At 41.8% G+C, this 13,200-nt stretch overlaps 1 protein-coding gene across 3 annotated transcripts in view; it reads right to left on the bottom strand.

Annotated features, from left to right (window-relative positions):
* SS18 (SS18 subunit of BAF chromatin remodeling complex) overlaps positions 1-6,319 on the bottom strand; it is a 43,633-nt gene extending 37,314 nt beyond the window's left edge. For all 3 annotated transcript variants that reach the window (XM_005517207.3, XM_005517208.3, XM_014257461.2), the window contains exons 1-3: positions 6,145-6,319; positions 2,609-2,685; positions 1,245-1,329 (exon numbers count right to left, since the gene is read on the bottom strand). In XM_005517207.3, coding sequence (XP_005517264.1) covers positions 1,245-1,329; positions 2,609-2,685; positions 6,145-6,213 — 231 coding nt within the window. In that variant the 5' untranslated portion in view covers positions 6,214-6,319. The remainder of the gene's footprint in view (positions 1-1,244; positions 1,330-2,608; positions 2,686-6,144) is intronic.
* Between the last annotated feature and the right edge of the window lie 6,881 nt (positions 6,320-13,200).

Below are 13,200 nucleotides of genomic sequence, written 5' to 3'. Positions count from 1 at the left end.
AAGAGAATGCCATCACATTCAACTTTAACAACGGGGCTGTCCACCAGGGACTAGGATAAGGTCAAATTCATTTCCAGTTGTCATCAGAACCAGGATATGAATTAAGCCTCCAAAAACATATTAGTTGAGGAACACACACAGCCCTCTTAAAGGGTTCTCTCCCTCCCCCTCAGCTACAAGCATGGATTTATAAAAAGAGAAACCTCTACAGGCACAACAGGTTGGACATAATGAAGCACTGTTTCTATAGTCCTCTAGGTACCAACTTGAAAGGATGCTTCACTAGTAGCAATGATTGGAGAACACTTCTCCAGAGACCAAAGAAAAAGTAATTCAATTTCAGTTGGTGAAAACTAGTATCTAGGAATGGCTGTTTTATAGACATGCTTTTTAGCTTCATATTACAGAAATGAATCAAGACTATATTAATTCAAGAAAAGTCTTATTACCAAAAAACAAAGAACTTCCTTGTGCTACTCACAATGAACTCCCCAAGCTTTCTGATTAGCAAAAGAAGCAAGCAGATAGCAAGCTATTTTAACACTGCTGTTTCTTTTCTTACTGCTGCATAAACAATGGAAAAGGGGAAAAACTGGAGGCATCTTATACAGATTTCAGGAATACAGACTCAGAAAAAATTCTTTTGCTAAAAAAAGATAGCAAGTAATATCCAAGACATGTAAAGAATTTGAGACTCACCTAGAAGGTGGAAAAGAAGAAAAAAATGTACCCAGCCTCGTTCTACTGGGGCAAGAGAATGGATGATATTCCAGCAAAAAATAAAAAGACAATAAAAAAATCCCATTCCCCCACCTTTCCCTAATCTAAGAAGAAAATTAATACTGCTGTAGGAGTTGACTAAGAACCACACCACTACAGTTCTCAGCTGAGAGGGGGAAAAAAAAAAAGGAAAAAAAATTCTGTCTTTGAGGCAGATTAGATAGTTGAGCATTGCATATCTAATTCACAGTGAGAGTCTACAGTTAAACAAGTCAGATTTTAAGCAAGACTTAAGCAGTGAAACTACTCCAAATACAGCACAAAGAGACAGCATCATGTATTTACTGGATAGTAATAATAAGTAGTAATAATAAATAATAAATAGTAAATCCAAAGCCAAGTATTTGGTCATTGTCACAAACATTTGGTTGGTTGGGTTTTGGTTTGGTTTTTTGTTTTGTTTTTTTTCTCCTCAGGAACCCAAATTAAATATATTCCCTGCTTTTACATTATTTGGTACTTACTGCTGGTAGTAGAGACTGCATGTTCTGGTTGGAGTCAGCTATAGTGGCTAAGTAAACCAAGTTTGTATGCAGCATCTGCTGGTATCTATCAAAATAAACAAAGCAAAAAAAAACCTTAATTCATAAATACAGTAAAGTCAGAATTTACTCTTAATTCCACAAATGTAAAGAAAGCTACTTATGTAAAACAATACTTAAGAGACTTACAAGAGTACCATTACTATGAATTTTACGCCTTTTCCCCCACACTTATCTATTATCCAATCTTTCCCAATGTCTCCATCATATCTGTGCCTATCTGTACTACTGGCTTGCTATGAAAAAATTCTAAAACTGGGTGACACTGTTCTCACCTATTTCACTTCCTGACTTAAACTAAATCACCAGAAGACATACATGGAGTGTCCTTGTGTCTGGTGTAATTTCCAGCACAAACACTAGAGAAAGGGAGCTGTTTATTATGTTCCCATATTCAAGATATCATAGATTTATGTGAATTGTGACCACATTTCATCAGGATTCCGAGCTCTGGAAGTTTGCTATGGAATATTTTTTCTGGTAGAGAACCACAGTCCTGATTCTCAGTATCTAGCCCACAGTCACAAAAATAACCTTGAAAGCCAGAGCAGATTACAAGTACATAACTACAGGCTTGCTACTAGTAGTATTAACTACTAAAAGTAGTCCCTTAAACCAAAAGCACCTATTATTATGATCTCCCTGCTATTCCCTGACTAACACTTCTCTTGGCAAGGGACTAAGATGTCCTATCTGTCCATATCTGTCTGATTACATGGGTGCCATCATCACCTCATGCCAGAAAAGCACAATGGGAAAGTAACACTCCTTAACTAATCACTCCTTCTGTAGTTCTCTCAGACCCTCTCCAAAGGCCCCACTAGACAGCCAGTCCATAATGGGTATTTTGGCAAGCCAGACTTCTAAGACAAGCCTGTTTGTTCTTGGGCAAGTGAAAAGCAGGTAGTTTTCAAACATGCCATAAGGAAGCAGAAAGGTCAATTTTCCTGCATGACTTTGAGAATTTTTCAAACAAAACTGCCTCTTTTCAACAATGTAATTACAATACAGAGGAAAAAGACTGTTATACAGTCCTTATTTTTATGAGCATCATCATCATCATGACATCAACTTGCAGTAGGAAAGTTGCAACATTTCAGTGACACAAGTGATACTCATAGAACAAATAAAACCCATCCACCCTCCACAGAAATTTCAAGTGTAGTATCTGTAGCAGTACTTTTCTTCACAGCACAGTACTCCTGTAAGGTAAGCTGAACAAATCAAGAATGATGATTTAGATGGAAATTCACCCAGTCCAGAGTAGATACAGTTTAAGGTCTTACTGAGAGCATTCAGAAGTCTTTCCCTTGTTCTGATAGTCCATTATGCACTGGATAAGATGGTTGTTTTCATCCAACATCTGAAACAATAAAGAAATCTGGAGTAAATTTCATATTCTTTGTGCAAAGAAATTGAAGGTAAGTTTCAGTCATGTGTAATGCTCCTTTTCTTAGTTTTAAAAAACAACAAAAAAGTTGTTACCCAGAAAGTTCTACTTCACCAATTATTTACAGAACACTGTTTTTGCTCCCATTTCTCCCCTCTGATTAATTTTACAGGTTTTAGCTTAAGGGTTTCATAGCACTACCATCAGCAGCTACATTTGTGAAGCATCTTGTTCAAATACCTGTGCTGATTTTGCACTATGTTCTTGGAAAGTTTTAAAAGTTTTCTACATCCCTTCATTGAATTGCTAACAAGAAATTCACTTAGAAGTCTATGCCCCAAGTTTCTCTTCTCCTTCTAAAGCCTGCAACTGCTTATACATTTAATTTTAAAAGGCACTGAAATTGTTATTGATGAAAACTGAGCTGACCAGATTTGTTCAAAGCAAATGCATTGGAAAGCTAGGTAATACTTACATGAAGAATCTCTAATTAAGCTGCATTTCATAAATATTTGGTATAATGGCACATTATGGTTTAGGAATGGTATTGCCCAATTTAGCGTTCACACTGAAACACTCCAAACCGTGCATTCCTCTCCCCTCTGGTGGGGTGGAGGGGAGAACTGAAGGTACAAAAAATTAAGCTCACCAGTTGAGATGGCAAAAATGTACTGGAAACAGCACTAAGAAGCAAACAATAACAGCAAAAATAATAACAATGGAGGATACAAGAGGACAAATAATTCACATACAAGTGTTCACCATATAGAGCCCCCGACAATATCTGACCACACCACACTACGTGAGCCCTTTCCCCATCCCCAGAAAATGAAGCGAGGTGCTACAGAATAACCTCCGGGTCCATGCCATGACCCCTCCTGGCTACTGCAATAATTAATCTTGTGGTGACCAGAACCAGGACAAATGGACACAATAAATCTATTATACTTCAGAAGTGTCCATGAAAATGAACACCTATTAAATTACAGTACTCAAAAAAGAGCAGTTCCAAAACTCATGGGAAACAGCTAATTTCACAACTTTCTACAGAAAGTTCACGAAGTCAGACTGTTCCAAGCTCTGTAAACGGGAAAAAAACCCACAACTTGGTCTCCTAGAGTGCACGTGCCCACACATCTTTCTAGCATATGCTCTGCACTCTGATTAGGTGAGATTCAGCAGAACCATGGCTAACCTGAGCCACCAGCCAAGTTATCCAAGTCACCTTATGGAAATGGAAAATTTACAGCCAAATGCAAAATTTTGCATCAATTTACTCCTTTGCTTTCTCTCACTGGAAAGCTAGTTTAGATTCCTTTCCCCAGCTGCTGAATTTCACAAAACTAGCAGAACCTTAAAACATGCCACATATTCAGTCCTTCTTCCAAACACGGTTGAAACTAGCCATGACTAGACTCATCCTTCCACACAGAATGATCATTCCACAGCCTTTATTTCCCTAACAAATTCTACAGGGAGGGGGAAAAAAAATAAAAAATAGCAACACTTCTTTTCCTACCTAATCCATCTCTGCTATGAAAAGAGTATGGAGTCAGAAACCTTATGCTGTTCACTCAGGACTTCTATTCACATAAGAGGGAGCCAGCCAGCCAAGTTTTCTTAAACTCTAAACAGTAATTCACCAGAATGGACTAGAATGATCCCAGTGCAAGTATTTTGCCTGAAACTGCTGGATCTGGAAACACATTCATTAAGCACTAAACACAGACATAACTGCAGTATTTTCTACTGTGTAAGCCTCAGAAAATAGACAAAGCTACAACTGCACTCTCTGAAGAGAATCACAAACCCACTGCTACACTAGCATGCAACACATGTACTAATTTTAAGTTTTATAAGAAACACAGTGGCCATTTTCACCAGAAAAAAAAATAAAAGGAAAAAAGGAGATAATACCTTTGGTACCAAAGTCTAATAGAGCACTTGCAAATGAAGCTGTGAATCAAGGCTCTCCTTAGACTATCTCCTACAGTCCTGAGGGAAGCAGCAGATTCTCAGTGCTAAGCAGACAAGTAGTCCTTGAGACTGCACATTAGGTGGTTGCATTCTTCACTACAGCCATGTAAGCCAGACGTCTTGGGAAAGAAAGGACCAGAGAGGGGCGGGAATGCTAGGGCTAAGAGGAAAGGCAACAAGATAGAATAGAACTATCCTAGGTGGGTGGGGCTGCAGACAACTGTTACATACGAGTTTAACCGAGTGCTTGCTGATGAAAAATTGAAATAAACATCTACCATCAAACGAGAATTTGGTTTCCAGCTGGATGAAGAGGCCTTTAGGGCTTTCGACAACTTTACAGATATTCTTAAACTTTAACAGTAGGATTCTGCCAGCACACCACCATTGAACCAATGGTTTGACTGCATTCTGTATTCTCCATGCGTACCTCAGCATCCTGAAGTTTCTACTGACTACCTTTGTGCAACTTTCCACCCAGTGGATATGTATTTTTGATCTACAATTCCCAAGCATTGACTTCTTCTACAGTACCCTGGAGGTTCCCATTACCACTCTAGGGTCTTCTTTGAGGTCCATATCACTGCAACACCTACTTTGTAGAGGTTCTAAGTTTTTACTAAATCAGAGGCTAGCTCCATCTATCCAAAGGACTCCTCTACATAAGGAGCTGGTAGCAATCTGAAATATGTTTGATCCACTGCCATCTACACCAATGATGGTACGAGTCTTAAGTAAAATTTCCAAATACCACACAGCTACCAGAGAACTTGAACATGCTCCTTTGTTGCTGCTGATATAAAACACTGGATTACCATAAATCCTGTATGTGCTTTTCTTTGATTGCTTTAGCGAGTTAACTTTGTTCCCTCCCACAACAGTTTAGGAGGAGTCGTCCAGAGCCGCTGTCATTGGCTCCGACCGCAATAATCTTCTTCAATCACACCTAAGGTTTAGTGGGAGCCAGCCTTAACTATCAGGTCGACCAAGTTTGGGAACTGGAGGCGCCTCCTACTCCGCAGCGCCCAGAGTCAGGCACAGGGTCTGGAACAAGCCGGCTGCGGTCCCACTGTCAGGGCCCCCCGCAGGAAGGACTTACTCGACTCCTCCACTTTCAGGCCAAGTCCTCTCGGGTTAATTCAGGCCCACGGGGGCGACCGGGGCAGCCCAAGTGGAGAAAGAAAAATGAGGACTGGAAAGGCCCAGGGACATCGCCCGCTTCCTCCCGCCGGCCCGGGACCCTCCAACAAGTGTCCAAGCGCAGAGAGAGGGGCAGCCCCCGCCGGGGCCGAGCCCCGGGCACAGCGAGCTCGGCCCGGCCGCCTCCCTTCCCTGCCGGGGCCTCGGCGCTCCGGGCCTGAGCCGCCGCCGCCCCCGTTCCCCGCGCGGCAGGAAGCAGCAGCTGCAGCCCCCGGGGCCGCCCGGGCTGGGCCCTCCTCCTCGCGCTCTCCTCACCTTCTGGATGGCGGCCGGCGTGATCTCGCCCTTGCCCCGCTGCCTCGGGGCCGCGAACGCCACCGACATGTCTGGCGGGTGCCGGGGGACTCCGCGTCCGCTCCCACTCCCGCCCGTTCGCGCGCGCGCCCCGCGGACCCAGCAGTGGCGGTGCGTGGGGGGGGCGGGGGCGCGCGCCCGGTGGGACGGCCCATCCCCATCTCGCCAGGGGAAGGGGTTAAGGAAGACCGTCGGCTCCTCCCTGCTTGTTTCCCTGGCCAAGGGGCGCCTCGATGAGACCGTGGCTGCCCCGCACTGCCTGGCCAGAAGAACTGGACCGAGAGCCGACACTGAGCCGCTTCGAAAGTGATCCCCCCCGCAGCCTTGTTACGCGCCTTTCTTGGCTACCCCCTTTCCTTCCGCCGTGTTGGTACGTTCCTGCCCGACGCGATTCATGGCAGGGAAGTGGTACGGCCGGCTGGGGGGGTGACAGCGCTGTGGCGCGCACGTTGCAGGGGACAGGTTCGGGCTGTGCCAGGAGGCAGTCTCTACTCCCCCTGCCGCCCGGCTCCGCAGTTGGTTGCACCCGAGCGGCCCGCTCTGGCGGCAGCGCGGGGCGGGGCCGAGCAGGACGGCACTGGAGACGCTGAAGGGCGGCGCTGCGACTTGGAGCGGACTTGGTTTGGGGTCTGGAGCATCTCTTGGAAGAGACTGCTGGAACTGACCCTGTTAGTCTAGAGAAGAGACGATTCGTTAATGCATGTAAACATCTCAAAGGAGGGTGCCAAGATAGTGGTGCCCAGCGACAGGACAAGGAGCAATGGCCATAAAGTAAAACACAAGAAGTTTCCACTTCGCCATAAGGAAGGACTTTTTTATGTGGAGGGTGGCAGAGCACTGGAACAAGGGCTTGGGGCGGCTTTCACCGGTGAGTTCAGCGGCTGCAGGTTGCTGCCGTGAGAGTGAAATGGAGCAAGAAGATGTTCGGCTGCAACATCAAACAAATTACAGACGCTGGAAGTGCTGAAAGCAGGCTTGATTTGTTTCAGTGCAGCCACTGGAGGGAATCTCGGTGTCGCCAAAGAGCCTCATGAACAAGTTTGCAAAGTCTAAGCCAGTTTTTGCAAGAATGAAGAGCTGCAAGGAGCAATTGGTACAGGGACATTGAAAGCCCCCAGCCAAAGCATTTTAAACCTGATTTTTCCTGGGCACACCCGTTGCTCAGCCTGTGTGCATTCCAGTGCCACACTACAGGCTGTGGGTACAGAATTCCTTGCCTTCAGCCAACTTGCAGCTGGCCGAGGTGTGTGTGCTTCCGTGGCTGGCAGGACACTGGCTACCTGGTGACAGGATACCACAGCCCACATCACAAGACATGAATCTTGATCCTTACTCACTTGCTCTGTTTCTCAGCTGTTGCTGGTGGAAGGCCCTGGGTCTTCCCTCCAGCCCTAGCTGGCCCTTTTGGTCACAGCCTACATTTGTCAGTGGCAACCATGGCCACCCCATGGCTGTGCGGCTGCTTTCCCAACTGGCACGCTGTCTCCTCAGACTGGGTCTAGGCTGGCTCCTGTCCCCAGCCCCATGACGATTACTTTTGCTGGCTCTGCTGTCCAAGGATGTGCTGCAAGTGTCCATCATCCCCTGAATTTTTCCCTTGACAACCTGTTCCCGGGCTGCTGGCTCCAAGCTATTGTTGCATTCCTACAGCGTCCCACTTCCCAAGGGCTCACTGCCTGGGTCTGATGCACTCTGTTACCAGAATGACACTTCTTCTGCCCTGTCTCTTCAGATTGTACAGGACTAGGAGTTGATGTGATGCTAATCTGGCTTGCTTTTCCCCAGGAAATATCTGTGGCTCAGTGTTTGCTCTGTAGGTTATGCTAAAATGGGACAATGCCAGCATGTCCATTACTTTGTGTTTCTAACCATTTCACTCATCACTGTGGTCCATTTTTTGAACTATTTTGGTCCATTTTTTTCTGTCTGCTACACACTTTATTATCATCATCATTATCATCATAGTCACCACTATAATACTTGTAGGAAACCAAAAATAGGAAGATTTGAAGAAACTGTTTTTCTAAAGTTCATATGTTTCATGGTGATATATGGTTATTATTACATGGTCTTGGAGTGAACTCAGAGAGTAACTGTTGTAGTACCTGTGTGTTCAAATTGGTACTTTTTTAGTTACTACAAACAGCAGCAAAGAGCCCTACAAATGAAGAATGCCTGATGGCCATGGACAAATCAGTGTGTGATCAGAACCAACCATCTCCTACCCAATTAGTAACAGAATTAGGAAGACTTTTTTTTTCAGCATACACTTGTCCCTGGAGAACTTGTGAGGTGTCTGAAAGCACCCCAAGGCTGCAGGCACAGTACACATGTTCCTATCAAATACACTGAACACTGGGAATGCCATAAAATGTTTTTCCACACATGTGATGCCCAAATGTTATGTTCTGGTTACCCAACCCATGTGTATAAAGTATTTTGCACTGGGGTCTCTTGGTGATCGCAGTGTTTGAGACAAAGTGGTTTAGATGCCAGCCACATAAACACTCTTAGAATCTAAATGTTCCATTTTGTTCTTCCACACTTTCAGGTTGGCTTTTGAGTTGAGAAAAAAAAAAAAAATAGGCTTGCAGAATGCCACAGGTGAGGAAGCTTAAAATGAAAGGAGTAATTTCCCATCTTATTTCCCCAAATGGTTCAAACTAAATACGTGATTTTTTTTTAGTTCCTACATTTCTATTTCCATGCAAAATACAGGAGAACAGTGTTTGAAATTTAACTCTGTCAGTTTCTAGAGGGAAGATAAAAGATCGTTCATTCATAGTTGTTGAAACTATCTCCTTCGCTTCATTTTGTCTGAGGATTAAATTAAATCAATTTTTTTGCCATTCATGATGTTTTTTCATTCATCTGTTTAACGTTTTGGACTTTCACAGATCTAAAGAAATATTGAAAAAGGCGAGTCTGAAGCTTTGGGTTTTTTACCATGTAAAGGGAAATTCACATTCAAAATCAACATTTAAATAATGGCACAGATGCATACAAGCAAGGAAATAGATAGCTACAATGGAAATGTGCCACATGTCTCAGAACACATAACCACAACAGGGTGTCTCTTTTATGACTTCCTTAATGCACTGCAATATGCCTAGATATCAGAGGACATATGGTATATTTTCCCTTTAATTGCACATTTCTTTGCTCTTGTGAGTTACTCACAACCTTAACATTATTTAATTGTAATTTAGATGCATAAATCTCAGTCATCATCAAGAGTTTCAAATGCAAATATGTTTCAGTGAGATCTTGCTTCCACCTCTGTTCCTACTTTGGTCAGTATAGTCTTTCTTTTCTGTTAATGAGCATTTGAATATGTCATATTTTTTTGAGAGGGAAGAATTCAGACAGAGGAGTATCAGTCTTTTTCTGAAAGACTTTTTCCTATGTTTCTGACTAATTTCTTAATAACAAGTTGTTTTCTGTGACTTCTATTATCTGAATTTCCACAGAGTCATGGACATTTCCATCCTTGAGAAGGAAAATACAGCATGCTGATTCATTACCATTTTCAAATGTACATTTAAAATTAAAAAGAAAAAATTTAAATGTAGTATTTATGAAGCTGTCTATGAAAGAAAGCGACAGCAAAGAATTTTATGGTAGTACCACTTGCTTAAAAACCTTCATGACTATAGGTCTTGGTATGAGAGTTAAGAATTCTTCCTATGAGCCAAGTGTTTCTTAAGCAAAGATTTTAATATCTTTTTTGGTGAGAGCACCTAATTTTGTGTACTCACTCCAACTGACAGCAACCCACCCACTTTCTTTGCTATAGTAAGGATGATAGCTCAGGATCTAGTGCTAATAGATAAGTTAGTGGTGAATTTAAGCCTCTTTTTCAGGACAGACTACTTTTTCATCTTGAAATTAAAAATACCAAAGGGGGTGTTTATACTGGTGTTCTGTAACATCAACAATACCATCAGGTAACAGAGGAGATCCCAAGGAAGAAGCGTCTTTCAGTAGATGAAAAAGGAAGATGGAGAAAGGAAAAAATGCCATTTTTGGTGTAGTATTTCTTACCAACTGAACTTGATGATCTCAAACTTTTTTGGGATTTTCTAATGCCCAGTCTCTGTGTTAATTCATCTTGTGGCAAAATGAAGCTTGCACCTGAAGGTCTGCCTATGTAAATGGTTGATGTTCGAATTCTGTTTATTTAAAACTCAGCAACTTGTTATCAATATACACAACAATATCAGAGTGGTTTTTAGGGTAAATGGTGCTTTTTGCTTCTTAGAAGAGATAAATTTGTCTTGAATTTATTCTGCCAGCTTCTTGCCTGTTTTTTGGGGTTTTTTGGCAGAATTTTGTAATTTCTATTCTGCGTTGGCTATTGTATGGAATAGTAATAAAAAGTAGCAACTGAAATGCAAGCCTGTATATTCCAGTATAAAATTAAATACTCAAACAGCTCTGTACACTACGAGAATATTGGTGGCTCTGCCATATTCCAGAGGAGCAGTAACAAATCCAGAAAAAAAATCATTTGGATGCTAAACTTTTATTCTACTACCTGTCATTTTAGTCTGCAAATATAAATATTTAGAATAAAGAAGCTCACAGCAGGTTCACAAGTTTGCATTTATGGGAGGGAATAAGTGCAATACCTGTGGTGAGAAAATCTTTCCATGTCCTCATTTTATTCTTCAAAAGGGAATCTCCAGCCACTAGGAACATATGCTATAAATAAAAAATAGCAGAACATCTAATCTAAGCCTCCTTAGAGCTGAACATTCCTCAAGTATTCTTTGAGGTTAATATTTTATTTTAGGGCACAGAAGCAAAGTGCTACAGTTCACTAACTTCTTCAGTTTTTGAATGTTGAAAGCAAAGCAGGAAAGAAAACATGAGAAGGCACTGCCAAGCCATACTGAAGAAAAGGCAGCAATGATCTTGATGATCACTGAACTTTCATATCTGGTAAAACACAACTCGTTTGCAGTGGAGAGTCATACTGTTCTTCTGGGGACTCTCACTTCTGCATCACCTCCAGCGTCTGCCTACTGAAGAGCCATGACCATGAAGGACAGAGGAGATGACTGAAAAACTAGAGGGCAGTACTTCCACCTTGTCACAATTCCAATAAACTTCCTGAGGGAAAATAGAAAATGCAAATTATGTCATGTGTGATTTTCTTTCAGCGAGTCTGATCCCATGAGATAAAGAAGATCCCGCTCATTCTGCTGGCAGTGCTCTTTCCAGTGCTGTCCAAGATGCTTTTGCCCTTTATGACAAGGGCACATTGCTGGCTTACAACCACCTTGTCCACCAGGACTCCTGGGTACTTTCTGCAAAGTCATCCCTCAGCACGAGCTGGTGCATGGGGTTGGTTCTCCCCAGGTACAGGACTTCGCTCTCCCCTTTGTTGAACTTGATATGGTTCATGCCTGACTATTTCTTCAATCCACTGAGGTCATCCAAGAGTGATGGTGTATCAACAACTCTAACTCTTGGAACATCGGTGAACTTGCTGAGGGTCTGATTCCCTCATCCAGGTCGGTAATGAAGAAGTTGAATAGCATTGGCTCCAGCAGTGACTCCTGAGATGTACCACTGTTGACTGGCCCACAGCTGGACTCCATGCTGCTGATCCCAACTCTGTGAGACTGACAGTTCAGCTAATGCTGAGTACACCTCGCTGTACACTTGTTTAGTCTGTACTCCATCAGCTTGCCTATATCACTGTTGTGGGAGATAATGTCTAAGGACTTAACTAAAGCTGAGACTATTAGAATATCCATCTCTGTTCAGACAATATTTCTATATTATTCCTCTAGATTGCCTGTCCTTGCTTCCACCTCTGCTATACTACATTCTTATGTTTGGGTTTTGTCAGGAGCTCCTTGTTCATGTTCATCCATACAGACTCCTTGCATCCATGCATGTGTGTTTCTTTTCAAGAAGGAGCAAAAAAGAAGAAGGAAGATGCTTTATGTGAGTACAATCTGTAAGTAGAGAGTTCAAATGCAGAGAAGGTCCACTGTAAAAAACAGGAGAAAACATAAAAAAAAACCTAGTAACTATGTTGATTTTTAGCATTTATTTTATGGCTGTAGCAATGCTTTTTACCACTCTCTTTTCCTTTTATTCAGCATGAAATTTTAAAGCATGCCTCTCACACAAAAAGATACTTCAAAAAAGTGTTATCCTATAATTGCAATATATTCTTTTCCAAGCCAAATAGCAATATATCTTACTATTAAGTCAGTCTGAAAATCAAGATGAGTTTGCTCTTGGTATCAGTAAGAAAAAAATCTAAGTTAAAACACTAATTAGAAGCCTTGCTGATGGGAACGTGGGCCATAATAATACTTACGCCTCTTTTATGTTGATTCTGTAAGATTAGAGTCTGTAAGAATCTATAAGAATAGAATTTTTCCTAACTATAAACCTTCATTATTAAATACTACTTGTCTTCGAGTAATGACAAAACGCAGTTCTGTGTAATTTTCTAAATATATTCACATACTAGCTATTAGTGTGTATATATTTCTATTGCTCAAATCAATTCATTAGGCCGTTTTCTAAATGCTCTATTCTTTCCTAGTCATTCCGAATGGGCCTTTGATTCTGCTGTCTATGATGCATCATTTTACCCTGATTCAGCTAGTGAGAATAATTCAGTTTGGAATAATTATCTTTTGTATTTTTTATTTATGTATCTACTGAAAATGCTAAGCATGGATTTCATTCTTCTTTGTCTTTTCATAATTCCTCATAGTATTTGGTCAGCATCAGCTTGTAAAGTTCATTAGATACAGTCAAGGAAAATAAATTATAACCCATGAATGAAGAATTGAAGTAACTTTGCTCTTTGGAGAAAGGAAACCAAAAAAACCCTAAATTCAACTGAAATTATGATGAGAGCCAAGTGGAAGAGAGAGTGGGCAAATCTGGGTAAGAGAAGCAGATTAAACCTTCTGTGTTTACTGATATTTATTGGTTCGGACCAAATTTTTGTAAGCAAAGTAATGATCTATAAGGCTAGAACAG

This window comes from Pseudopodoces humilis, chromosome 1 (assembly GCF_049639895.1).
Source record: "Pseudopodoces humilis isolate 2021_Gansu_Grassland_sample_001 chromosome 1, ASM4963989v1, whole genome shotgun sequence".
Lineage (NCBI taxonomy): Eukaryota > Metazoa > Chordata > Aves > Passeriformes > Paridae > Pseudopodoces > Pseudopodoces humilis.
The sequence above is the reverse complement of the archived record's forward strand: the minus strand, read 5'-3'. Positions and strand labels throughout refer to the sequence as shown.